Consider the following 26,479-nt stretch of genomic DNA (forward strand, 5'->3'; position numbering starts at 1 on the left):
ATGTTTGTGTTCATAATCAAGTTTGTAATGGATCAAATTATACATGAGTAGAACACGTATAAAACAGATAAGCACAAGAAGTAGTGGAGAACAAAAAATCATCTTGCTCGAGCTAAAAGGAGATATTAGAGACGAACTCAAGAAACTTACTTTCATAAAATGCCTAAATAATTAGGAAAAAAAAACAAAGGTCATACAAACTACATGTCGCAAGACTAGTACATAATCTGTTTGCACGATAAAAAAAACCATACTGCTAATTAATCTCAATCAATTTCAAGGATATCCGACAATTGATGTGGAGGTTTATAGTTCTCCATTCGCTCAATTAAGATAGGATCATGAGCAGCCTCCCAAAGGTCTACATCAATCTTCATGCGCGCCTCTTTGATGTTCCTATCGTTTATCAAATCCATGCTTAGATTAAGCATATGGCACTCAATGTGGCAAAGCATCTTTGATTTTCGTAAGTATCGATAATCTGCAGCTGTTGTTAATTTTCTCAATTTCAGGCTCTTTACCATGTCCGAAAAGACGCTTGGGAAACTCCTTAGTAGTGGCTGCACATAAAAAACAAACATATGTAAATAAAACCATTCACAGTGATGACTAATTATAGTGCATAGTTGCAGTTAGCAAACAAAAATTAGTATGTTAAAGAACCTGATGTCTTACTCGTGCTTCCTAGATTGTTTTCCATTGATAACCTTTGATGTAATGTAGATCCAAAACCTGAAAATAGAGAACAAACTAGCTTTATCAAATATTGAAAGTTATTAAGAGACAAAACACTTGATATTAAAATAAACCTAAGAGCTTCACAATGTCAAAATTTAAGAGCTGAGAGTTTAAAATCAAATATCTAAACAGCTCAAGAAGGATCACAAAAGAATTCTAATTTCATAAACTTAAGAGCTGAGAGTTTAAAATCAAATATCTAAACAGCTCAAGAAGGATCAATGAATTCCAACACAAACACATATACATTAACATGAATCAAAGAGATAGAAGACTTAATCAATCTACATGCAATTGAAATATTTCCAATGACGATATGTGGATGGCTTTAGCTAAAAAGATTTACAATTGACTTAGATGTAGAAGATTTACAAGAGACAAAACCTATAACTAATAAAAAAAAGAAGACACGTACTTGAGCTACTCACGACACACACACACACACAAATAGTGGACTAAACATATCAAAAAGAGAACAAAAAGATCACTTCGATTGTAATTTGGAATCAAAGAGCGAAAGACTTATTCAATCTACATTCAATTTAAATTTGGAATTTTAAAACTCACCAAATTGAAACCTTTAATCGAGTTTCACGAATTCAAAGATATTAACAACTCTACATGCAAATTGAAATTGTGACTTGCAACTAAATCGAGAGAACAAAAAGATTCACATCGATCTACAAGTCTCAAATCTAATTTTTGTTTATATGAACGCAAATTTCTAAACGAGTAACAAAAATTGTGACTTGAGATGAGAAAAAGACATAATTTCAATCACAAAAAAGAGTAGAGCAACGTACCTATTGATTCAGTCTTCAATCGTTGCCCAGATGAACACCGGAGGACCAACAATGCCGGAAAACACGCAGTCGGTGGAGATACGGCGGTGGGCTCGTTTGAGAGAGACTAGGGTCCTTTTTGTTTCACCTCGACATGTTCATCTACGACAGGGAAAAAAAAAACAGTTAATTAGGTCTAGGTGATTGAGAGACTCTTTCTCAAGTGGAAGGTTTAGATTTCTATTTAATTTTAGTAAATACATTACATAGTTTTATTTTTAAAATCAATTTTTATTAATTTTGAGAGAAAATGAGGGTAAAATTGGGTTTTTTATTTTCAAAAAACCTATTTGACCAATCTACAAAAAGAAAGGATATATGGACAAATTTTTAAGTAGATATCCTTTATTTCTAATTTTCTCATTTACATATATATATATGTACTTTCTCTATTAGAAACAATAATGAAGACCTCTATGAACATTATTATCTTCTTCGTAGCCTTTCTATCAATTTCTGCAATCTCCTTAGCTGAGGATGCTCCTTTTGACCGAAGTCGCAAGATTTTTCTCTTTTCTTTACAGTAACCACTATTAAAATTTAGCATTTCGTTTTGTTAAGAATAATTTGCATCATTTCCGTTGTCTCTTTCTCACGTGAACCCGACCAGTTCTCCAGCTACTCTGAATTTTAAATAATGGATTTTTTTTTTTTTTTTTTTTTTTTGGTAAACTAAATAATGGATTTTTTTCGTTTTTCATTGTTTTTTTCTTTTAAATTATTTCTTGAAATTTGTAACCATCTTTTTAAGAAAATCATATATATTTGAACAGAATCAACATGAACATAGTACATGGATCCGTCAAGACCTTATTTCGATACAATTTACATTATTTCTAAAACCCCGACTACTGTCATTCTTCACTTTAAAGCTTAAGAATTCCGGCAAAAGGACCAAAAAGAGCTCCGATATAAAGCCGTCCTCTGAATTCATTAACCTCGCTAACCAAAGTATCCCCAAACTTATCTTTTAGGGGAATGGTCTGAATCACTTTACCATCAGAACTGACTTTAACCGCCGAAGGGTTTGTCGGTCCGGTGGCTGAGTTCACGACCGAAGCAACCCAAAAGTTTCCAGAAGAACCGATCCTCTTGATGTTGTCAGGGCTCGAGACCGAGTTGGTGAAGTCTTCAAAAGAACCAGCTTTAGCTCCTTTGATCCAATACCTTTTGATGTTACTTTTTGTGAACTGACTAACCAGCACGAACGAACCATCTGAGCTAACGGCACATCCGGCTGAGCCACTTAGACCTTCCATCAATACAGTCACGACCTTTTTTGATGGATCGTATTTGAAGAGCTTACCGGTCGAGTCTTTTGTTGCCACTGCTTTCAAGACATCGCTGTATGCATCATAACCAATATAATGAGTATTACTAAACAAAAGAAATTTTAATTAACAGAAGTGTTTATTAACTATTATGTTATAGCAATGAAAAATAAAAATTGATTTGATTTAGATAACAGTTCCGTTGCGATGATTTCTATTGAAAATATATATATTTTCTTCATAGATTATATGATGCGAATATATATATATATATAATTTTTTTTATATAACTCAGGTGATGTGTATTTATATTTATACATAGAAGAAAATAAAACTTTACCTAGGGCCAAATGTTGAGCTGAAGGAAGTGAAATAGACGACACCGGTAGTGGGATCAACGTCAAGACCGTCGAGAAACAAGAAGGGCTTGCCGTCGACACTGTCGGCGATCTTCTTAGCCAAACCGCCGCCTCGAGAAACGACGTGGAGACCCAAAGGAGCATCAGCGACGTAAAGATCACCTGTTTTCCTGTTGAAAGCTATTCCCGCCGGTCGGCCACATTTTCCAACGTTAGTAGTTCCAAGTGCTCCGTCGCACAAAGAAGACTTCCTGAAATAAATTTATCAATTTTGTTAATATTTAAAAGGTAAACCGAAAACGAAAAAAACAAAATAAATACATAGTTAATAATATGGTTCTAATATCTTATATCTGTATAGCTCCACACGTATTTGACAGCAATGCGTATGTTAATATTAGCGTGTGTTAGTCTGTTAGATTGATTGTTTAGGAGGATTTAGTCTTTGTTATACCGTAAAGGACACTTTGATTTGCTAACGTTAGCCGATAAATGAAAGAAGATTACATTCATCTATCCTCTGGCTCTACACATTAATCAACAAGTTTTATTTTGAATATTATATGAGTATACTAGTTTTATAAATAAATAAAATTAGGTCGAATGAAAAAAGGAAATAAAGGGCATTCAATTAATGAATTAATAAAAAGTAGGTTGCAGTTATTTCTGATTGGCAAGTTCTCTAGAGCACGAAATCATAATTCTTAAGGTCATAACATGATTGACTCTGAAGTTCGTATATTGACAAGAAAGTTATCTCAATGTATATCTCATGTCAGTGTATCAGATCTGAATCGGAGATCATAACATGATTGACTCTAGAGGTTTGTATTTTGACAACAAAGTTATCTCAATGTGTATCACGTGTCAGATCTGATTTCGAGTTTATTTTTACGTCTTTGTCTTATGTTTCATGAAAAGATAAGGTTATTTTACCATAAAAATATGAAAAGATTCGTAGCATCATCATGTAGTATATGGAAAGAATTCTGATGTGCGTATCAGGCTCTTGATATCATTAAATTCCAATCATAAGAAGCATAACTATATGCGTGACAAAAAAAAAAAGAAGCATAACTATATAAAAGTTAATGATCTTGGAAACTTACGAAGAGTTTGTGATCTGGGCAAAATCGACATAACCTTTCCTTGGAAGATATTTTAGGATTTTACCGCCGGAGACTCCAGTGTAGAATCCTTTTCCGGTGGAATCAAAAGCGAAAGCTTCAGGGCCTGTTCTGTTTCCTGGCACCGGAAGCTTTTGAAATGACTCTTTGGCTGAGAAAACAGATGAAGAAAATGAGAGAAGAAGGAGAAAAGAAATCAAGGAGACAAACGACCTCATAATGTTTCTCTGGTTGTGTTTTTGTTATCCATCTGTAATCTGTATGTGTATTTATAGATTTATTTTTGGAATGTACTTTAAAAAAAAAACATGTCCTTTTATTGACATATCTTCTTTTGTAATTCTAAAGATGACAATAGACAAAGTATTTATAGAAACAAATCAAACTAAAATTAGTAATTGATTGAATATATAAAAGGAAACAAATACGCTTGATTAGAAGTAGATTGATGAGAAGATACACATTAAACTTAGGAGCAATTGAGTAAATGTTATGACATTTAGTTTTCTTAATTCACTTGTAAATGCGGTTGCAAAAATGGAAAGCAATCGCATTACTTTCCATTTTTGTTATCATGCATAAGAAATTACTATGGTTTGTGTATAATTTTTTGACAGTGTAGAATGATGATCGTGCAAATAAACTGTCCCAACTTATGACACCGCACACTTTTTTCTTTAACATCACCACCATTCACACCTTCAAGATTTTACGACATTGAAATGGTCAATATGGATGTACCTATATAAATCGGCCGCATTCTAGTATCTTACTTTATTGATATAAGAATGAATAATGACGGTTTTATCTACGTAACGTGTATATAAAAACTTAGGAGCAATTGAGTAAGTGTGTACATAACAAATTATATATTATGTTTATTTTTAAGTATAAATTAAATACTTATCTGTTTTTGATTGTATGTCGTCTTTATTAAGTAAACAAAAGGGAAACAAAGAAGACCAAAGCCTTAAAAATTAGAGATTATCTCTCTGAAAATTGGAAACAATTAAGTAGTAGTAGCTAGCCTATTCAAGGAATCACCGAACAAATGTGTCACCCACCTTACAAGCAGGAAATTTGAGGTGATATTATAAGTTTATTATGGTTGAAATATAAAGAGACATTTCAACACGATTTCAAAATTGGTAATCACCAATTTAAAGTTTCATGACTCCGGCGAAAGGTCCAGTAAGAGTTCCGATGTAAAGATGGCCGTTGAACTCGTTGACTTCACTAAGCAAAGTATTCCCAAACTCATTCTTGAGGAAAATGGTCTGAAGCACTTTTCCATTAGCGTCTAGTTTGACCGCCTTAGGGTCGGTAGGCATGACAACCTTGTTCACGACTGAGGCGACCCAGAAATTTCCGGTAGAACCTACCCTCCTGATATTGTCGGGGTTCGAGACAAGACTTGAGAAGTCTTCAATAGTTCCAGCTTTGGGTCCTTTGATCCAATATCTCTTGATGTTACTCTTTATGAACTCGCTAACCACCACGAACGAACCATCTGAGCTCACGGCGCAACCAGCCGCACCACTTAGTCCTTGCATTAACTCAGTCACCGCTTTGGTCGCTGGGTCGTATTTGAAGAGCTTTCCACTCGCGTCTTTTAATCCCACTGCGATCAACACTTCGCTACATTGCATAACCAACAATTATTTAGTACACCTATTAAATAACATGCATTATCTTATCTTATATCATAAGCATTTAAAAGTTGATTTTGAAAGAAAAAAATACTATCATAATTTACTTGAAAAAACTAGTAGTAAACATAAGAACTATTTTTTTATATAACATAGTTTTGTAAATTAATATTTACTTTCTTTCTTATGTACTAGATTTTATTAAAAATGAAGAAGGATTTTGTAGCTTTATTTATGTAATTTGTACTATTGCCTATCTATAATAACTCGTTCATAATTGGGTTATAGTCTTCTTATAGATGATTAAATATGTATAGCTAAGGAAAACAATTTTACCGGGGACCAAACTTGGAGCTGAAGGAAGTGAAGTAGACGACGCCGGTAGTGGGATCAACGTCAAGACCGTCTAGAAACTTGAAGGGTTTTCCGTCAACACTATCGGCGAGCTTTGTGGCCAAACCTCCGGCGGGAGGGATAACATGAAGACCCAATGGAGCATCGGCGACATAGAGATCACCTGTTTTGCTGTTTAAGGCTATTCCCGCTGGTCGACCGCACTTTCCTGCGAAAGCGGTTCCAAGTGCTCCGTTGCACCATGCCGAGTTCCTAAAGTAATCAAACCAATTAAAAATATTTATATATAACGAGAAAATATCTATGTATAACCTTTTTCTTATGAAGACAGATTTATATTTGGATCTGTTAATAAAATCACAGAGCTTATAGCTCCGATCAAATATCATTGAATTTCTTTTGCAGCCATACAAATATTTTGTTACAATATATAACAGTTCAGAAAAAATCATGAGACGGTAACAATTACTATAAAAATCATCAAAAGTTATAATCTTTGAGATCCTAAGAAACCAAGAACACGAGAGAGAAACTTACGAGGATTCTGTGATCTGGGCAAAATCGACATAACCCTTGTCGGGAACGTACTTGAGGATTTTACCACCGGAGACTCCGGTGTAGAATCCGTTGCCGGTGGAATCAAAGGCGAAAGATTCAGGGCCTGACCTCTTTCCCGGCACCGGAAGTTTCTGGAAAGACGCGTCATCGGAGAAAACAGCGGACGAAAGAGAGAGAAGAAGAAGAGAAATCACAAAGACAAACGACGCCATTATATATCGTATCTTAATTTTTGAGTCTATGAAAGTAAAATTAGTACACGAATCTCTGTGTGTGTGTATGTATATATATAGGTCTGATTTGAAAATAAGGTAAATACTAAATAGAAATTTCTTTTTTTGACGTTGACCAAAAAAAAAAAAAAGAAGATCTATTGTTCCGTAAATAAATGGATTAATTCTTTTTCTGGGGATTTGACAGCTTTGCTTGAGAATATGATTCACATAATTATTCCAATCCACATTAGATATTGGTTCAGTGAATATTGAAGGTTTTTATAGAGTAACATATCAGACTACTATTGATTAGTAGTAAAATATTAGAGAAGATTGTTAGAAAGATTCATTGTATGTTTAAAAAAAGAAAAAGGAAAAAAAAAAGCAAACAAGAAAGGAAATTTAACACGAGTAAAAGGAAAGAAATGTGAATAGTGTACAAGGATTTGTAAAATTAACAGAAAAAGCAGTTTAAATCATGGTTATCTTATGTTATTGGAAAATAATGATATTTCTTGCATAGTATTTTCAAATTTTAGATTTCTTAGGAAATTTTTACCAAAAAAAAAAGTTGTTCACAATTTAAAAAAATTGAAATTTTGGATTAAAGAGTAAATCCTTTTTTTGTAGTATAATGTAATATATGTTCATATACAGCTAGCTCAACTGGGGCTCTTCGCTTGTTCCTTCCTTGGCTTTCAATTAGAGCGTTCATGAGACAATGATATGGTAAAGATGATTCGGGAAAACAATATTAGATTTGTCATCTTAGATACTTTTTGACATTCAAGTTAAAATGAGAAAACTATGATTGGTTAGAGGGGTTCATGGTCTAATATGATGTGTTCTCTTCGACATAAGGTTGGATATCCTGGTTTAGCGTGAGGTATGAATGTGTGTGTGAGGTTGAATCTTTTGAACAACATTTTACCTAAATCTCTTTTTTCATACCATCCGTGTCCGAAGGATTCAAATGTTAAGCTTGTCTTTTTGATTTTTTTTTATATTAATTAATTTTATCAAACATCTTCACAGATCATAATAAAATGAAACATAAATTATACTTTTCCATTTGGATTTGCACAATAAATTTAATGAAAACATTAACACAAGATATATTTAATATATAAAAATCAAACCACTACACGGTTTTGACCTTTGAACATTCAGAAATAAATAAAAAGCTCATATGTAAACACCGGCTGCGTTCAATATAAGAGATCTAAGTGGCAGGACAAGAACCTTCACTTTTACATAAACCATTTTCGAGCTTAAGAATTCCAGCAAATGGTCCGGTGAGAGTTCCGATATATAGATTGCCCTCAAATTCGTTGACTTCGCTGAGTAAAGTGTCTCCAAATTTATCTTTGAGAGGAATTGTCTGAAGCACTTCACCATTAGAGTTAACTTTAACTGCTGATGGGTTTGTAGGCACGATGATCTTGTTCACCACGGAAGCGACCCAAAAGTTTCCAGTAGAACCAATTCTTTTGATGTTGTCAGGGTTTGAGACCGAGTTGGTGAAGTCTTCAGAAGAACCAGCTTTTGGTCCCTTGATCCAATACCTCTTGATGTTACTTTTTGTGAATTGACTAACCAGTACGAACGAACCATCTGAGCTCACTGCACACCCGGCTGAACCACTCAGCCCTTCCATCAATACAGTCACGACTTTGGTTGACGGGTCGTATTTGTAGAGCTTCCCGGTCGCGTCCTTCAATCCCAAGGCAATCAACACTTGGCTGCATACATAACCAATAAACCAATATTTAAATAACAAATATTATTTGAAAAGGTGCTTTCTTTACCAATTAAAATCAATTGTAGATAAATAACAACTAAAGCATCATTTATTACCAACAAAAATTTCTCAAAATTTGAATTTATACATTTTATTGGAAGTACTTTAGCTTTTGAATTTTTCTAAAAAGTATATAAAGATTAAATATATAGAGATTTCATTTTTAAGCCAAAAAAACTATTGCCATTTGAGTTTATATTTAGAGTGTTATTTTTAGTTTCGATTCAAACAATAAATTTATGTATAGAAGAAGATAGAAGAAACTTTACATTGGGGTGAAGCGTGAGCTGAAGGAAGTGAAGTAGACGACCCCAGTAGTGGGATCAACGTCAAGACCGTCAAGAAACTTGAAAGGCTTTCCGTCAACACTATCGGCGATCTTTGTAGCCAAACCACCTGCGGGAGAAATAACGTGAAGACCCAACGGTGCATCGGCGACGTAGAGATCACCTGTTTTCTCGTTGAACGCTATTCCCGCTGGTCTACCACATCTTCCGGCTAAAGCCGTTCCAATATTTCCATCGCACCATGAAGAGTTCCTAAAGTATTATTCAAACCAAAAAAAAACATTTTGATAACAAGAAAAATAAATAACCATGAACTTACAAGGTTTCCCATTTATAAGAATGTTTTTGATTAGTACAAAAAATATATATACATGTTAGTATCTCTAGGTATCATTTGCGTATGTCACCTAGACACTAGTTTTGTCTCTTTTTTCACGTGGAAGCATGTGTGTGTGTGAACCCTGAGATGCGTTATGGTCACCTAAACCGGTATGTGACAGATTGCTAACGTAGGCCGATAAAAACACGGAACTAAAAGGTTGCTTTTCGTCCACTGCCTACATGAAGTTTATATCACCTAATCATTCATATTTATTTTTTTTACGGGTGGACAAAATTAAGTATGTTTCATCCATTATTTGTGATATACAACACATGTAACAGGATTTTACATGTGCAATTTTAATCAAGTTACAGGATAAGTATTTGAATGTTAACTTAGAGGATTTTAAAGATTATTATTTCCTTAACAATCATAATTTCATCACCTCGTAACTCAAACAGTAAAAAAGAATCGGATTAAGAAGCAGATATGATATATTTTTTGAAAAATTAGAAGGCTAGCAGCTCTGATCAGTCGTAATTCCATAGTATGATTTCTCCAAAGTTACAAAGAAACGAGTGTTGTTAATTAACTAAATGACATTTAGATTCCAATTTCAAAAACACCAAAAGCATAATCATCAAAAAGTTATGATCTTGAAGATCCAAAGAAAAGACAAGATCACTTACGAGGATTCTGTGATCTGGGCAAAGTCGACATAACCCGTCTCGGGAAGGTACTTGAGGATTTTACCACCGGAGACTCCGGTGTAGAACCCTTTTCCGGTGGAATCAAAGGCGAAAGCTTCAGGGCCTGACCTACTTTCCGGCACCGGAAGTTTCTGGAAAGACGCATCATCGGAGAAAACCGCCGAGGAAAGAGAGAGAAGAAGAAGAAGAGAAATCATGGGGCAAAACGACGTCATACCGTTTCTTTATCGCTCAATTATTCTCAAATGAGACTTTGTAGTCGGTATGTACGAATATTTATAGGTTTGATTAATTTTGTATATAGATTTTTTTCTTTCTTTTTTTTAATTAATTTTTTTAAGAAGGTTTCTTATTTCGTAAATTAAGTTGATGGCACACGTTATGCTCGTCGGATAATTTTTTTTTTTTTTGACATCTTTGGATCGACAAGGCCCGATCCATAGCCAATCCCTACTATGCGGGGTAACGCGACTTAGTGGAGTCGAACTCCGGTGGGGAAGGCGGAGTCAAGTGGACTTAACCACTTGACTAAAGGCACATCCCCAAAAATATATTAAAAGAGGGATGCAACACGAGGACTTCCCGGGAGGTCACCCATCCTAGTACTACTCTCGCCCAAGCACGCTTAACTGCGGAGTTCTGATGGGATCCGGTGCATTAGTGCTAGTATGATCGCATCCTGATAATTTTATTAATGGAGAGATTAGAGTAGTTGTTTCTTGACAGATTTAATTTGCACATGGAACAAAAAGTCAAATAGTTGCAATCCACGTATACGTTGCTGATTTTTGGGGTAGACGTACGACTGTCAACGCACGATCGCAAACGCATCGTCGAATAAGCTGGTCAAATTTTCTGTACTTGTGTGTTGTGTCTAATATTGATTAGAAGTGGGTAAACTTTTCTGATAAAGTAGAGAAGTAGGTATATAGATATCAGAAAATATACAAAAGTGTTGTTCCAAGAAGCAGTTGAATACAAATAATACTAGTATTTGCTTGAATATTCAAAAAAACAAAATGGAATTTAAGATTTTGTGATATTGAAAGGGCCAATTCTGCACAAAAAGAATTAAAAACTTACCCGATTTTTGACCTTCGAATATGTCATAATTTTGCATTTTGCAATAAATATAGAGATGGAAGTACATAATGGTTGCTATCAAACTGGAGAGCTAATAAATTGGTCACCAAAGATGCGTAGCCACTTTTTTATTTTTGGCGGGGCTGACATAAACTGGAACGATTTGGTTTCACTATTTATAATTTAACCAGTTCATCTTAATTGTTTATCGTAGTTCTGGCCTTATATTTTGCATTATATATTACGAAGTTCCAAGTTAAATGTTTGTGTGTTTAACAAAACATCAAAAGATACTACAAAAGAAAAGGGGAATTTGTTCTCATCAATTAGAGCTGTTGTTTCTTGATGGCTTGATTTGATGCTTATGGTTATGGAAATCAAATTTGAACACGGGAACCAACTTCCACGTGACTCAAATGTTTTTCCCCATTAAGGCCATTACGTGCTATACTCAACTTTATCATTAAAATGGTAATATACAAAACCAAATTTAGAACTTGCTCATATGCTCCACATAATTCGCTCCGGATACGAAGTCTTAATCGTTATAATCAGAGGCTTTCTCCATTACAATTTAATTTTTGGTTTTGTTTGGAATTTTTCATAATTGATTAGTCTCAAATTATTTAAATCATATAAAATATAATTTTTATAAAGAAATATTAACTTTAAATTGTTAATTAATTTGTTTTGTTTTTTGGTATTTTATAAACAGAAGCAAAAAAAGGAAAAACAATGTCCATACTCATATTTGTTTTGTTTAGCTGAATGAATAACGCCAACTAATTTGTTCGACCGACGATTATTAGTCACACGAATGAAATACTCCTCTTAATCATTGAAACAATCAAATCGACATGAATCTGAGCATCTGATTAATCTGAAAGTCAATCCATGTTTATATCGGTATCAATCACATTACAACAGAAGACTCAGTGGAAAAGCTGTTTCTTTTATTTGTTTTTGTAGAAAATCTGATACTTTTCAGAGACAGCTACAACGAAGCTGATACTAGGAGGAACTCATTTGGTTTTACCTAGATCTGTAAGCAATAGCCAATGAGTGCCTTTCTCGAAATTCTCACGGTGATCGGAAAGCTTCTCCGGCGTACCGCACATTGCCGAGTTCCTCTTCGATACGGAGAAGCTGCAACGGAAATAAATCAAACTCAAGGTTTCAGATTTGTGGTTTATTTAGTAAGCATAAGTTTGGTTATTAGTTAATTACCTGGTTGTATTTTGACAATCGTTCACTTCGGCATGGAGCACCAGTTTTGATCTACAAAACAGGGAATGATAAGCAAACACTAGAGAGTAATGCGGACAGGTTTAGAGGATGTAATGTACCTGTCCGCTTGCTAAACCAACAGAAAGATCTGCGATGAAGTTATCCTCTGTCTCGCCACTCCTGTGACTAACCATCACACCCCAGCCTGCAGCTTTTGAATCAAGTGCTGCTTGAATTGACTCGGTCACTGTCCCAATTTGGTTAACCTGTGAAACCATGAATTAGACACAAAATGAAATCATAATCCAATGACCGCGGTTTTGGTAAATGGTCTAGAAAACTGAGGCCAGTAGGAGAAAGTAGTATAAAAACTTTTCTTTTTTTACCTTCAAAAGTAGAGCATTGCAAGACTTTCTCTTAATAGCTTCAGCTATCCTCTTCGGGTTAGTGACCAACAAGTCATCTCCCACGAGTTGGATATCCACAGAGGCTTGCAATGAAGCCCATGAGCTCCAATCATCCTGGTCAAAAGGATCTTCGATAGAGACAATTGGGAAATCCTTGATGAATTCTCTGTAGAGATCAGCGAGACTCTCAGCTGATAGAACATGAGCTCCATCGTTTGGCTGTTTCTTGAAGTTCAAATCGTATCTACCATCTTTCATGAAAAATTCTGATGCAGCAACATCCATTCCTATTTTGATCTGCAAAAATTATAAATTATGTGAGTGGTGTAACATTGACACCGAAGCTGCCAGAAGTTGTTTAGGGAAACACAGATGACATGCACCTTTTGAAAGCATTAGCAATAAAACGAAAGAGAACTTGATTACCTTTCCAGTGTAACCGGCCTTTTCAATTGCATCAATGAGCAGAACTAGTCCCTCTCTGTTATCTTGAACATTTGGCGCAAACCCTCCTTCATCTCCAACATTACAAGCATCTTGACCGTACTTAGTTTTGATTATCCCCTTCAATGTATGATAAACTGTAATCAACAAAATACCACAAATGCATTACTATCAGAAAAACAATTCTTTGTGATAATCCAAAGAAGAAGAAGAAACTTGCGAACCGAAAGAGAAATATGAAACAGGGAGTTGCTTATCGAGGCTTTTCAGTTTTTCTGACATTCATTGTGAACTTAAGAAAAATTAGGAGCCGCAATAGTTTCTTAAGTTCTAGCAAGTTAAACTCAGTTACACTAACTGACCTTCACTTCCCATCTGGAAGGCCTCCGAGAATGAGGTTGCTCCTACAGGTAGTATCATAAACTCTTGCATAGCCAAACTATTCCCAGCATGACTGCCTCCATTGATCACATTGAATGCAGGAACTGGCATAACAAGCTCCTTTGTTCCCGATATCTCCTGGATGTGTTTGTACAAAGGCACTCCTTTAGCTCCAGCACCTGCCCTGCAAACGCTCAGTGATACTCCTAATATAGCATTAGCCCCTAGTTTTGACTTGTTCGGGGTCCCATCCAGTTCCAGCATAAGAGCATCGACATCAGCTTGGTTCCTTGAAGGAAAATAAGATGAAAATATTACACACAATCCATCACCGATTGTAGTTTCCCAACGGTTCAGAATCAGAAACCACAAACGGAACAGGTCAGAACAATTAAAGCTACATGCAACAAACAAGCTTAATAACCTCTACTAGATTCCAAATTCAACAGTCATGCATTCAAACATACGATTGAATCCAAGTCAAAGACTACAGAAAATGACAGCAAAATGTTCAAGAGTGTCCACCAAATTGACCAGTAATAATCCAGAACAGAGAAAAAAAGCTAAAACAACTCCGAAGATTTCGATCTAAACTAAAGCATAACAACTCCAAAATCACGATGTTTATATGTTCATTTGGATTCTGGAACGAATTCTTATTCTCAGTTTCTCACCTAACGTCAACACCGATGAGTTTTGGAGCGACAAGTTCATTGATATTTCTAATAGCCTGTAAGACACCTTTACCACCATAGACGCTCTTATCTCCATCTCTAAGCTCAAGCGCTTCGTAGATCCCGGTCGATGCACCACTGGGAACAGCCGAACGATACAGATCATCGGTAATCAGATCAACCTCCACCGTCGGATTCCCTCTACTATCAATAATCTGCCTCGCTTTCACTCCTTTCACTCTACACTCCTTAGCCACCACCGAGCATTGCACACCGCTGCGACGGAATCTAAGACATGACGGCGCAGATTCCAAATATCGTTGGCCGGAAACACGCGACGGAGAGAGGAAAGATCTCTGAAGATGGTGAGGTTTTGTAGTCAAAGCCATTACACGATACCTAAAAAATACTCTCTGATACTTTTGACTAAAATGGAGAATAAAATGGAGTTATATAATTTGAAAAACGTCCTTTTGGAGGTTGGTGCAGGCGGAGGCGATGAAAACTAAGGAGTCAAAAGGACCAGAATTTAAATCGATTCATTTTTAATTTAAATTTCCGGTTAAATAAAAATCCATGGTTTTGTTTCGGTTCGGAAAAATTCAAACACGTAAAAGAAATTACAAATATTCACTATAAATAGTAACCAGAGACTACGCCGTCGCCGCCGCCGCCACACTATCATCTCTCTCGATTTTTCCATGGCAATGGAGTCTTCGATTCTCAAAAGCCCTAATCTCTCTTCACCATCGTTCGGTGTACCTTCAATTCCCGCATTATGCTCCTCCTCCACGTCACCAATTTCATCTCTTCTTCTCCGATCACTCAACCACCGTACTGCCGCCGGAAATTTTCGTATCTCGTGCTCACTCTCCGATTCTTCTCCTCTACCATCTCATTCTCCTCGCCGTCGTCCCGATTACATCCCTAATCGCATTTCCGATCCCAATTACGTTCGAATCTTCGACACGACTCTCCGAGACGGTGAACAGTCTCCCGGAGCTACACTAACCTCCAAGGAAAAGCTCGATATCGCTCGTCAATTAGCCAAGCTCGGAGTCGACATCATCGAAGCTGGATTTCCTGCTGCTTCAAAAGACGATTTCGAAGCTGTGAAAACCATAGCAGAGACTGTTGGCAATACCGTCGACGAAAATGGTTATGTACCTGTAATCTGTGGCCTCTCGAGATGTAACAAGAAGGATATTGAGACTGCTTGGGAGGCTGTGAAGTACGCTAAACGTCCTAGAATCCATACGTTTATTGCCACTAGTGATATTCATTTGAAGTATAAGCTGAAGAAGAGTAAAGAAGAAGTTATTGAGATCGCAAGAAATATGGTTAGATTCGCCAGAAGCTTGAGATGTGAAGATGTTGAATTTAGTCCAGAAGATGCCGGAAGGTACGATTTTTTTGGGTTTTTTTTCCTGAGGATTCGGTGGTAATTTTTTTGACGTTTTGATGATAACAAGATTTGTCACTTTCTTTTTTCCCTGTTTATGTAAAATTGTAAATGTTTACTTGGTGGCCAGATCGGAGAGAGAGTACTTATACGAGATTCTAGGTGAAGTGATAAAAGCTGGAGCAACAACTCTCAACATACCTGACACTGTTGGTATAACCTTGCCTAGTGAGTTTGGTCAGTTGATTGCTGATATTAAAACCAATACTCGTGGGATCCAAAATGTTATAAGCTCTACACATTGTCAGAATGATCTTGGACTCTCAACCGCCAATACTTTATCTGTATGTCATTTTTCTTTTTCATTTTTGGTTGGATCGGATTAGCTGTTAGACAGTCATTACTAACATGTTAATCTTTTTCGAATTCAGGGTGCACATTCGGGCGCGAGGCAAGTGGAAGTGACTATCAATGGAATTGGCGAAAGAGCTGGAAACGCTTCATTAGAAGAGGTCAGATCTGAAAACCTCCTGAAGTAGCTTCCTTTCCATAGTTACTTGGATATTTTGTTACATACTAAGGTGTTATGAATTTTGTGATTTTCAGTTTATGATCTCCTAGTGAGCTGCATTTAAATACTTCATTATTTCTTGAATATTTTATTCTAACTTTGTAGTTGTCATGGCCATAAAATGCCGTGGAGATCATGTCTTAGGAGGCCTATTTACTGGAATTGATACCCGGCACATTGTTATGACAAGCAAGATGGTACACATTTCGAACTTCATTCTTAACCTTGTGGAAACAAAAGTATATTTTTCTTATTTGGAGATTTTCCTTTTTTTAAGGTTTATTCTCATTTGCTCAGGTTGAGGAGTACACTGGTATGCAAACGCAGCCCCATAAGGCTATTGTAGGAGCTAACGCCTTTGCGCATTAAAGTGGTATTCATCAGGTCAGTTAACGAATCGTACTTTATGCTATTCTTAGTGTCTCTGTGACTAAAGTCTGCTTCAATTTTATTAAACGGGAGAAAAATAACTCCCCTATTCTGGAATTTTAATTCTTGCAAGGTATAACTTACCCGTATAGCATTTTACTCAGCCTCTTAGCGAAAATAATTTAATTTAGGAATAATTTGGTTCTCAACTCATGGCTTGCATATTTATTCTTTCAATCTCCTGCATAACTTCGTTCATGAGTGTTTTTTGGTCATTATTCATGCACTCTATTTAGGATGGAATGCTGAAGCACAAGGGTACCTATGAAATTATGTCCCCCGAAGAGATTGGACTTCAGCGATCAAATGAAGCTGGCATTGTGTTGGGGAAGCTTAGGTATGGAAGTTTTGTTGCTCAGACTGATATTCCAAATGGGCTTGTCTTGTTCAAACCAATGCTTACATATTGTTTTATCCAGTGGGCGTCACGCATTGAGAGACCGTTTAAATGAGGTACATGTCTTTACCCATATCCATATTCCATACTCGCTGTCACCATTTTAGTAAGATAATGTATTCTATAACTTTTTTGCGTTTCCAGCTCGGTTATGTCCTGGATGATGGACAGCTAAGCAACCTTTTTTGGCGTTTCAAAGCTGTGGCAGAGCAAAAAAAGGTAGTAAGAATCTCAAAGGGCATTGGTTTGGGTGCTCTTCCCAAATTTTCAAACATTTAGCGTCCATTTAGATGAAGATGCAGAACAAATAGGAGTTTTTGCCTTCTTTTTTTTAAAGTTAAGAGGGTTTGCATAATGTCTCTTGATTGTCTTTGTTCCTTGGTGATCCAGAGAGTTACCGATGCTGACTTAATAGCTTTAGTCTCTGATGAAGTATTTCAGCCAGAGGCTGTGTGGAAACTCCTGGACATGCAGGTGAACACTGGAGCTGGGATTTGTTTTCTCTCTTTACTTGTCTATCTTCTTCTTCGGTCAATTCTTATTCTGGTTATGGAAGTTGGGAATGTAGATAACTTGTGGAACTCTCGGTCTCTCAACATCAACTGTAAAACTTGCCGACTCCGATGGCAAAGAGCATGTAGCTTGTTCTGTTGGAACCGGACCTGTAGATGCAGCTTACAAGGCAGTTGATCTTATCGTAAAGGTACTTCTTTCACTAAGATTGCCGGTTATATATATATCAATGAGTACTTATCTAATGCTGATCACTGGCTTTTCATATTCAGGAACCTGCGACTCTACTTGAGTACTCGATGAATGCAGTAACAGAAGGCATTGATGCTATTGCAACCACACGGGTTCTAATCCGCGGAGACAACAACTACTCATCAACAAACGCGGTAACCGGTGAATCTGTTGAAAGAACTTTTAGGTATATTCACTTTACCTAGCCATTGAAACTAAAGAAAAGAATCGCAATAATTATTCTGTCTCACTGAGTTTGTGTTCTTTCAGTGGAACCGGAGCAGGAATGGACATTGTGGTGTCGAGCGTTAAAGCTTATGTTGGAGCTTTGAACAAAATGTTGGGTTTCAAAGAACATTCCTCCACTTTAAGTAAAACCCCTTTGGAGACCAACAATGTCCCTGCCTGAAGAAAATCTTACCTGCAAATCTCAGAGATCAATGACAATTTAGATGAGTAAAAGTCTAAAAGATTTCTAATTTTTGTTACCGTTAAAGAAATGGTATCGAATGTATAAAAAGAATATGAGTTTTGGTTTGCTGAAATAACTATAACATAAAATCGAGTCTTTAGTCTCAAACCTGTGATTTGGTTAAACATTGAAACATGCAAGAACAACTTTTCTATAAATAGTTGTATCTATTTGGTGGATGTGGTCTACTCGTGGATTCCTTCAAAATGTGAAAGGTTGCTAGTGGACTACTCATGGATTCCTTCAAAATGTGAAAGGTTGTTAGATGCCTTAACCATCCCTAGCATCCTCATCCAAGTAGCACTAAGTCATCAGAGGTGGAATCATCCTCCAATCATCATGTTATTGCCACTGTCTCAGCTGCTAGGTTTGTCTTCACAGCTTAAGGTTATTCTCCCTGCCTCTGTTAGTTCAAGTGTTATGGCTATTTCAGTCACTGACACAGCTGAAGCACAACCTTCTCTTCCAGCATTTCTGATGCAGAAACCGAGACAGATTCAGTTGTTTATCCTCTTTAGATTTTCATATATCCGCACCACTATCTCCAATTCCAGAGGTTATATCTCCAACTGCATTAACCTCGGCATCAAGCTCCATTAACCTCGAAAGAGATCGAAACCATATACTAAGAATAGAGGCAAAACAAACTTGAACTCGAAGAAATACACTTAGCCCAAGCACCGAAAACAACCTTTTCATTTGAAGAACATGCGAATGAGATTTACCAATGATGTTCAGGGCCAACCAATCGATAACACTCTTAACAAAAATTGTAAAATTTGTAAAGTCTTCGCCATTGGCTTAGGGGGTTCGAATTCGAACGTGGGTTTTGTGGATTTCAAAATTAGTCTTTGGACCTAAAAAAACGATCCAGAGGCTAGAATGCCACTAAACCAGAAAAATGAATCACATCTGCCATTTTAGAGTCTGTATGCCATCATAGTATGTGTTATTTCTATTTTGTCCTTACTGAATATTTTTTATTTAATTAATTTTGAGAAATTAAAACTAAAAGAAAAACAAAAAAAATAAAAACAATTTTCTCGCCTCCTCACGAGACCTCCGATTCTCTCCTCTCACACCGGAGCGGTTCGCCCACCGATCTCGCCGGCCGTCTTCTTCGGCGTCTCATCCTTGTAATCGGTTTGTTCTTCTCTCTCCTCCGCCATTGATGAAACTGAGAGATTCTTTCTTAGTTCCTCAATCTTCCGCCATGGATATCAACAACAACCACCACCGCTCCGACGACGATGACGACAACGCTTTCTCAGTCATCAGAGCATCGACATAAACGATTTGAAGTTTCTGATCATTGTAGTCTTTTTCATCATTTGTCCTTCTTCTCGTTGATTTGATTTCTCTTCAAAGAGCAAGAATTTCATAATGCTTTTGTAACTTTATATCTAAGATCTCTTCTTGATTCGCTTAGATAAGTGTGGTGGGATTCGATGTTGGGAATGAGAACTGTCAATTTCGTAATCATGAGTTCTTATGGGAAATTCTACCTCAAAATTCATACTTTAGTCTTGTAATGAATTCAATCTGTAAGTCATTGCTTGTAATTGCCTCGTTCCCATCATTGTAATGTGTGTAAGGTAAAATCTGATTTGCTACTATGTTTTGCTTAGTAGTGAAAAATCTCATTGTATGGTGACCACTTTCTAGTGATAGAGAAATAAAGCTTTACTCGCGATCCATGTTTTCTTATGCAGGTCAAAGATGTGATTTCAAGATGGATCATCACTGTCTTTGGATTGTCAAATTGTGCCGCCACTAAAGACGTCCAAAGAATCTGCTTGTTAACCGAGTGGGACGAGTTTAAGACGCTTTGACTATGAGTAGATCTTTGAAAATATGCAGAAACCAGCGTTTGTCTTTGAAGGTAGGAATGTTGTTGATTTAGAGAAGCTGGAAAGATAGGGTTTATTGTTTACTCTATTGGTAAGCCATTGGACCAGTGGCTCAAGGACATGCATGTTATTGCTTAGATTTGAGTCTTTGCCCATTTTCAAGATTTGGATTGTTTTTCTCTAAATTTGAGTTATATCAAATACTTTGTTCTTTCTTAAATGTTGGTTAGATAGAGAGACTAGGTTTGGTTATTCTATTATTGCTAACGACGTTATATTGTGAGTATCAAATTTGTAAGCTTCTTAAGCATTTTCATATATAAAGCTTTTATTGTTTCTGATTACTAATTATATTCGTAAAAGTTATTAGTATTTTAATTTCGAAGTAAATATATCATATTGTGGAAGATAAATGATTATTAATTAAAAGAATTCCTGATGACTAAAAATCTTTTGTATTTGTCGTACAACCATGTTCGACTGGGTACAACTAGGTTTGACTGGTACAACTAATACCATAACTATACTGGATACAACTAAGACCATAACTATAACCATATATGTATCAGTATATGTACTTGTCGTATTCATACAACTATGTTCAACTAGGTATAATTAGGTTCGATAAGGTACAACTAAGATCATAAATGTATCCGTATTTGTATTCAACAATTACGAAAAACGATAAATTAGAGTTAATAAGGATTCTAAAAACATGTTGAACTATAAAGAAATAATTTTAAATAAATAAAACTCGAATTTATCATTTTCCTATTGCATACTATTGTTTTCATATAAAACACTCATTATAGTATAAGGAACACTTTGTAGGTGATCACTTCTTTTGATGCAAAAGAGGTGAAAATTATGATTTCGTGCAAATTGTATTATGAAAACCTCTCAAATGATAATTAATAGTGTAAACTCATGTGTCCAACTTAAAATTACTAATTTTTATTAGAGTCCAACTGAAAATACGTAAAAATCGCAAAAGTCCAACTATGAGTATGAGAGTACAACTGAACAACTAGGTACAACTACGTTTATAACAAACAATTTTTTATGAATATCCTGCTGTCTTTGGCCCACTTTACAGCACGTGTGATGATTTTAAATTAATAACCCGCCGCCAAAGGTCCAATTTTTTATTATTTTTCACGTCAGTCATATTTAAATTCATTTTAATATCAATTTTAATTAATTTGTTATTTTTAAAAAAACTCGAAAAAACCTTGTAGTTGTACCTAAATATACCAGTTGTACCTATACGTAGTTGTACCTAAATATACCAGTTGTACCTATACGTAGTTGTACCTAAATATACCAAAATACCACCATAGTACATAAAAAAAAAATCCACTTTACCGTAACTAAAAAAGATGGCTTTAAATAGCCTTACAAGGACTCAAAAGAAACAACAGACAGAAGCTTAAAAATAGGAACAGACTCCACTACAATAACTGACTCAATTCCACAACTCCACTATCTAGACTCCATAAGACTCAGACATGATTGACTCCAAAAGCAAACCAACGACTAACATAAACAAAAGATCCACTTTACCATACACAAACAAAAGGTCAGTTGCACCAAAAACAAAAAAAACTATCTGAACAATCAAATAGTGCAGTTGCACCAAATAGTTCAAGTTATACCAAATTGTCCCAGTTGTACCTAAGTGATCTAGTTGTACATAAAACTTCACTTTCACCATATGATTCTATTGTTTACAATCAAACAAATCCGCAATCTTTCAGTCTCTGCTGCAACTATTTAATCTTCTGCTCATTATAGCTCCAAAGTAGATAAATTTCCATGCTTTCTCAAAGTTGTTGCTTCAAAGTAAGCTTTTTCTTTCGTTATTGGCTAAGATTCCCCAATACAACGAATATATGGAAGTGCCTATACAAATAAACAAGGACAAAATACACAAATAATAACCAATCTGGTTTCTTGAAAACTCAAAACTTGTTCATTTTACTTTGGAAGTCAAGAAATCAAAACTTGTTCATTTTATCCTATAGATCAAAGCAATGTCAGAGTAAAGCACAAAGGCTTATCTGGTGCTCCAGCAGTGGCAATTGTGATCTCATCCTTCAAATAAAGCACAAAGGTAATGCTTGATGAAGCAGCTTGGAAACACGAACCATTAGCAGATAAGATAGGATATAATACTAGAATTGAAGAGTTAGGACTAAGAAGGAGGTTAAACCTTGCGACGTCTGATTCGTTTTGAAAGAGGAGATTGATGAGATCCTTTAACCATCCCAATAGAGCTGAGTGAAGACCAGAACAACTATCAAGATGGTTATAAAGAAGAGAAAAGACAAAAAAAAAAAAAAGATCATCACAATCAAGTTTAAAGACTTACTTGATACAAAATTCCTCTTTGTGAGAGCTACTTTTACATATTAAATCCAACAACGCAAAACATCCATCTTGAACCAGATACAAGAAGATTTGTAAGCAACAAAAGTTAGAGCCCTCTTGACCAAAAACATAAATAAGTTAAAAAGGAACATATGTATGCTCGACATGAACCAGAATCCATTGAATGTGAACACATTGATTTTACAATTCCTGCATGTCCTATAAGAACTCTAGTACACTTATTCTCATCTACATCTCACACTTTAATTTGTATTCCAGCGTATAAGAATGTCAGTGTCACCATTCTGTCCTCGCAAACAAGTAAATCAAAAATCCTTGAGTCCCAACTTACAGTTTGATCACCAGAAGCAGTTATAAGACAACTATCTCTCTGCAACAAATATGCAATGAGTGAACATCAAACGAGCTTCACTTAGTTCCATAAATGGTTCAGAAATTAAACGCGTATAACGCACCTTGATCCATATGTCAAAGACCACATTGTGCACTACAAAGGACGACGGAGACTTTATCCGAAGACGAATTCATCGGAATTCGCGCAGTCCTCTGATGTCGCGGCGGCGGAAACTGAGGAGGAGGCGGCGAGATCGGAGAATAAAGAGGCAAAAAATGCGTGAACTTGTTACCATCGTACGATCGTTGACTTGGGATTCTCGATTTTGAACGAAGATTTCTCAGTAGAAACGTAATGGCTCTCCGGTAAATCTCTAGCATCTGATAACGGAGAAGAAATCGAAGAGGAGAATGTGGTGATTCGTTGTAACTCTGTGCTTCTGAGTTCGAAGAAACTGTCTGCTTCATCTTCATCATCACCGATTCGATTTCGATTTCTACAGCGTAAGCTACCAAAACATCAGTTTCGGTGGATCTGTATTTTTCAATTTTCTTCAACTTAAAGGTTTACGTATATTCTTTGATCTTTCTCACAAGTCGTGGGTTATTGGATTTGGATCGGATTGTCTTGGTTGGATCTGTAATTTCTAATTCTCTTAAAGGTTTTTTGGACATTTTCATCACTTTTGATTTTAAAAAAATGGTAAAAGAAATTACAAACAAAAAAGTGGCATTCCATCTTTTTTATTCGGGAAAAGTGGCTTTCTAGCCATTATTTCCTAAAAAACCTCACTTAGTTATAAAATAAATAATTTTTTTTTGGTCAATAGTAGTAATGAGTCAACTAACCTAGAGATTCGTGTGCTACTTTTTTTTTTTTTTTTTTGTGTGCAACTCTATTTTGGTCATTATTATATGTATTTCTAAAAAAAAATATTTTTGTGAGATTATTAGTATGGTATTAGTAAAGAAATCGATATTCCCTAACATTTTTATATCTTCTTCTCCTAACATTTTCGTCTAGATCCGTTCTAGGTTTTGGAGTTGCACCGGCTTATCATCATCAATCCAGATAGATACTCCCGAAATTGGTCATACATAGACATGTCTCTGTTTGTTTATGAAAGACGATTTGATTCATCATCTGATCCGGTTGATTGGATCAGCAAACTCCCGAGTGATGTATTGCTGATGATCATATCGAGACTGTCCACAGAAGAAGCAGTAAGGACGAGTCTTGTGTCCAAACGATGGGAACATTTGTGGAAGCACATGTCTCATCTAGTTTTGGACATTCGAAAGAAGATTACCAATTCCAACAATACGCTCCATGTTTGGAATCGGGTTGCTACATTGATGACCAAGGTTCCCTTGTCTCAAATTCTCTTCTTCTTCGTTTTCTTTTTTAAAATCTTCTCTCAAATGATTTTTGTTCCTCTAGATTATAAACAATCACCGTGGACATCTAGAAAGCTGTGTAATCCACCATTACTCAAACGGGATGCTGAATACTTGGATTCAATCACTTACCGTTGTAAAGCAGACCAAGCATTTAACACTTATACACCATGTTGGACTAAGGAACTTTGGAGAATTTATCGAGTTTCCCCCAAACTCATTCTCATATCCAGGGCTCACATCACTCTCGCTATCTACACTCATGATCAGAACATCTCATTCCTTCAACAACTGCCAATTTCTCAAGACCCTCAAAATCACATGTATGCTCGCCCCCGATGTTGGAGTCGTCAACAGAGTCCTCGCATCTTGCCCTTCCCTCGAGCTGCTTGTACTAAACCTCACTTGCAAAAACAAAAATGGTCCTTTGAAGATTGAAAACAATAGATTAAAGCTCTTGAAAGTGTCACTTTGCGAACAGATTGATGGCATTCAAGTGTCATCACCTAGTTTGCATATTCTCGCCATCAAAGAAATTCTCTTCTTTGGGAGAGATAAATTTGTCCTTAGGTCCCCTCGACTCCAGTTTAATAGAAACTTTTGGCTTACAAGGACTTTCTTACCTCACATCAGCTACAACATCTCGCAGGTACGTATTGTTACATGTGTTCTCCAAAATGTATCATACAGAATGAACTAACGGTGTTTTGATACTCGATTAAGGATGAAATTTGCATTGGTCATGAAGAATTTGTGGTTAACACATGTGGGGATTTGTGGGGAGCATCATTGTCGGTGAGTGTAGATCTAATGAATCCAAGACAAGTTAAGAGGTTAAGACAAGTCTTACTTCTATGGACTTCTGAAATGGCAGAGCTTGAGATCTTATTTAAGGTACGTTAATTCTTGCCTTGGAGTCATGACTATCAAGTCTTAATATTTGTAACCAAACATAAATGTTGGTATGTGCAGAATGACAATGCTCCTAGCGAAAAAGGTGAGTCTTCACATAACAAGTTTTGGGAGGACAACTATAAAGATCCGTTCCCTAATGCCGAGTTCCGTGTGAATACTGTGTGGATGCATAACTTCAGTGGTTCAGAGGAAGAGTTTGCCTTGGCGTCGTGTTTGATCAGGCAAGGGACAGTGGTAAAGAATATGATGATCAAGACAACATCATTTTCTGCCAGGAAGAAGTTGGAGATAGAAACAGCAGTAGCCCAGCTACAAGCACTTCAAACACAAGATCAACGGGAGCTTACCATCAAATGTTTTTGAAGGACTTTGGTTCCAATCTTTCCAAATTGATATTTTAAAGATAAAAACTATTTTTCCCTTTTAAACTTACAACCAAGAATCTGTCTCGGGCCCTTCATTATTTGTTTGGGATGGAACTTAACCGGTGAAGTGAGTTGACTGAGACGTGATGTCTAGTATTGCTGTTAGCTTGTTGCACACGATCATGACAAACCCTTGCAGCTTCATTAGTTCATTTTCTTTCTAGTAGGTTGGACACAAATATCCATTACGTCTTTGATCGGTGTCTTTGATCGGTATCAAACTCGTACCATCTCAAAAAATGTTACTCGTATGTACATCTCAAATCGAGTAGCAGATATCACAATATTATTACCCACGGGTAAAAATCTGATACGGGATGTCAAACGGGTAAAAATCTGATACCGGATGTCAAACGTTTTTTAAACAACCCATCTGAGTATATGTCCTGTCAGTCGATCAATTGTAAGATATGCATGTCTTTTGTTTTAATGAAACTTTATATGACAAAAATGAAACTTTATATGACGAGGAAAGTCGGAAACCGTTCTGTTTGAAATCAAAATTGTTCTTTGCATTCATTTTTTCAAATGGTAATTAAAGTAAACCTTCAGTACTTTATACTCCCTCCGTTTCGTTTTAGTTGTCGTTTTAGGACTTAAATTTTGTTTCGTAATAGTTGTCGTTTTAGGTTTTCAATGCAAATGTTTGGTAAAAATTCTATTATTATCCCTATTGTTTGAATGTTTTGACCAATGAAATTTT

General features: G+C 36.0%; 6 protein-coding genes and 2 long non-coding RNA genes across 8 annotated transcripts; 2 read left to right on the forward strand and 6 right to left on the reverse strand.

Moving 5' to 3' along the window:
• Positions 1-117: 117 nt before the first annotated feature.
• Positions 118-1,586, reverse strand: LOC110231119. The gene is made up of 3 exons (XR_002334216.1): positions 1,542-1,586; positions 664-732; positions 118-560 (listed from the first exon to the last, which is right to left on the reverse strand). It is a non-coding gene; the product is annotated as an uncharacterized LOC110231119 (long non-coding RNA).
• Positions 1,587-2,323: 737 nt separating this feature from the next.
• Positions 2,324-4,679, reverse strand: LOC9323583 (protein STRICTOSIDINE SYNTHASE-LIKE 11). The gene is made up of 3 exons (XM_021010026.1): positions 4,320-4,679; positions 3,192-3,461; positions 2,324-2,924 (listed from the first exon to the last, which is right to left on the reverse strand). Exons 1-3 carry the CDS (start codon positions 4,553-4,555, stop codon positions 2,447-2,449), a joined length of 984 nt encoding a protein of 327 aa, XP_020865685.1. The 5' UTR covers positions 4,556-4,679; the 3' UTR covers positions 2,324-2,446.
• A 535-nt stretch (positions 4,680-5,214) lies between these two features.
• LOC9325020 (protein STRICTOSIDINE SYNTHASE-LIKE 12) lies at positions 5,215-7,348 on the reverse strand. The gene is made up of 3 exons (XM_021010027.1): positions 6,878-7,348; positions 6,323-6,592; positions 5,215-5,975 (listed from the first exon to the last, which is right to left on the reverse strand). The coding sequence occupies exons 1-3, from the start codon at positions 7,108-7,110 to the stop codon at positions 5,498-5,500; spliced, it is 981 nt and encodes a 326-aa protein (XP_020865686.1). The 5' UTR covers positions 7,111-7,348; the 3' UTR covers positions 5,215-5,497.
• Positions 7,349-8,190: 842 nt separating this feature from the next.
• On the reverse strand, positions 8,191-10,616 carry LOC9325021 (protein STRICTOSIDINE SYNTHASE-LIKE 12). Its single transcript, XM_021035657.1, has 3 exons — positions 10,213-10,616; positions 9,184-9,453; positions 8,191-8,855 (listed from the first exon to the last, which is right to left on the reverse strand). The coding sequence occupies exons 1-3, from the start codon at positions 10,446-10,448 to the stop codon at positions 8,336-8,338; spliced, it is 1,026 nt and encodes a 341-aa protein (XP_020891316.1). The 5' UTR covers positions 10,449-10,616; the 3' UTR covers positions 8,191-8,335.
• Positions 10,617-12,134: 1,518 nt separating this feature from the next.
• LOC9325023 (enolase 1, chloroplastic) lies at positions 12,135-15,040 on the reverse strand. The gene is made up of 7 exons (XM_002888914.2): positions 14,450-15,040; positions 13,757-14,064; positions 13,377-13,531; positions 12,930-13,247; positions 12,663-12,809; positions 12,544-12,594; positions 12,135-12,462 (listed from the first exon to the last, which is right to left on the reverse strand). Exons 1-7 carry the CDS (start codon positions 14,836-14,838, stop codon positions 12,397-12,399), a joined length of 1,434 nt encoding a protein of 477 aa, XP_002888960.1. The 5' UTR covers positions 14,839-15,040; the 3' UTR covers positions 12,135-12,396.
• A 28-nt stretch (positions 15,041-15,068) lies between these two features.
• LOC9325024 (2-isopropylmalate synthase 2, chloroplastic) lies at positions 15,069-18,643 on the forward strand. Its single transcript, XM_021035356.1, is given in 12 exon segments — positions 15,069-15,851; positions 15,982-16,195; positions 16,283-16,362; positions 16,526-16,619; positions 16,720-16,806; positions 17,088-17,188; positions 17,271-17,304; positions 17,393-17,467; positions 17,639-17,722; positions 17,817-17,951; positions 18,034-18,179; positions 18,263-18,643. Coding segments are annotated over 12 exon segments (1,890 nt in total). The 5' UTR covers positions 15,069-15,150; the 3' UTR covers positions 18,402-18,643.
• Positions 18,644-21,856: 3,213 nt separating this feature from the next.
• LOC110230973 lies at positions 21,857-23,755 on the reverse strand. Its single transcript, XR_002334066.1, has 5 exons — positions 23,161-23,755; positions 23,037-23,075; positions 22,686-22,752; positions 22,527-22,590; positions 21,857-22,446 (listed from the first exon to the last, which is right to left on the reverse strand). It is a non-coding gene; the product is annotated as an uncharacterized LOC110230973 (long non-coding RNA).
• Positions 23,756-23,805: 50 nt separating this feature from the next.
• LOC9323584 (F-box protein At1g80960) lies at positions 23,806-26,395 on the forward strand. The gene is made up of 4 exons (XM_002887474.2): positions 23,806-24,403; positions 24,480-25,085; positions 25,160-25,330; positions 25,409-26,395. The coding sequence occupies exons 1-4, from the start codon at positions 24,143-24,145 to the stop codon at positions 25,712-25,714; spliced, it is 1,344 nt and encodes a 447-aa protein (XP_002887520.1). The 5' UTR covers positions 23,806-24,142; the 3' UTR covers positions 25,715-26,395.
• The last annotated feature ends 84 nt before the right edge of the window (positions 26,396-26,479 follow it).

The sequence above is a fragment of the Arabidopsis lyrata genome (genome assembly GCF_000004255.2).
Source record: "Arabidopsis lyrata subsp. lyrata unplaced genomic scaffold ARALYscaffold_2, whole genome shotgun sequence".
NCBI classification, from domain to species: Eukaryota; Viridiplantae; Streptophyta; class Magnoliopsida; order Brassicales; family Brassicaceae; genus Arabidopsis; species Arabidopsis lyrata.

Excerpts from the sequence above, each read along its gene's own strand:
- LOC9325023 (XM_002888914.2), bottom strand. The coding sequence starts at position 14,838 with ATGGCTTTGACTACAAAACCTCACCATCTTCAGAGATCTTTCCTCTCT. Across the intron at positions 13,248-13,376 it reads AGGCCGGTTACACTGGAAAG|ATCAAAATAGGAATGGATGT; the intron begins GTAATCAAGTTC and ends TAATTTTTGCAG. Across the intron at positions 12,463-12,543 it reads GATTGTCAAAATACAACCAG|CTTCTCCGTATCGAAGAGGA; the intron begins GTAATTAACTAA and ends TTTCCGTTGCAG.
- LOC9325020 (XM_021010027.1), bottom strand. The coding sequence starts at position 7,110 with ATGGCGTCGTTTGTCTTTGTGATTTCTCTTCTTCTTCTCTCTCTTTCG. Across the intron at positions 6,593-6,877 it reads GCCCAGATCACAGAATCCTC|GAACTCGGCATGGTGCAACG; the intron begins GTAAGTTTCTCT and ends TGATTACTTTAG. Across the intron at positions 5,976-6,322 it reads AGCTCCAAGTTTGGTCCCCG|CGAAGTGTTGATCGCAGTGG; the intron begins GTAAAATTGTTT and ends TATGCAATGTAG.
- LOC9325021 (XM_021035657.1), bottom strand. The coding sequence starts at position 10,448 with ATGACGTCGTTTTGCCCCATGATTTCTCTTCTTCTTCTTCTCTCTCTT. Across the intron at positions 9,454-10,212 it reads GCCCAGATCACAGAATCCTC|GAACTCTTCATGGTGCGATG; the intron begins GTAAGTGATCTT and ends ATAATACTTTAG. Across the intron at positions 8,856-9,183 it reads AGCTCACGCTTCACCCCAAT|CCAAGTGTTGATTGCCTTGG; the intron begins GTAAAGTTTCTT and ends TTATGTATGCAG.
- LOC9323584 (XM_002887474.2), top strand. The coding sequence starts at position 24,143 with ATGTCTCTGTTTGTTTATGAAAGACGATTTGATTCATCATCTGATCCG. Across the intron at positions 25,086-25,159 it reads TCAGCTACAACATCTCGCAG|GATGAAATTTGCATTGGTCA; the intron begins GTACGTATTGTT and ends TACTCGATTAAG. Across the intron at positions 25,331-25,408 it reads AGCTTGAGATCTTATTTAAG|AATGACAATGCTCCTAGCGA; the intron begins GTACGTTAATTC and ends TGGTATGTGCAG.
- LOC9323583 (XM_021010026.1), bottom strand. The coding sequence starts at position 4,555 with ATGAGGTCGTTTGTCTCCTTGATTTCTTTTCTCCTTCTTCTCTCATTT. Across the intron at positions 3,462-4,319 it reads GCCCAGATCACAAACTCTTC|GAAGTCTTCTTTGTGCGACG; the intron begins GTAAGTTTCCAA and ends AATTTATTTCAG. Across the intron at positions 2,925-3,191 it reads AGCTCAACATTTGGCCCTAG|CGATGTCTTGAAAGCAGTGG; the intron begins GTAAAGTTTTAT and ends TGATGCATACAG.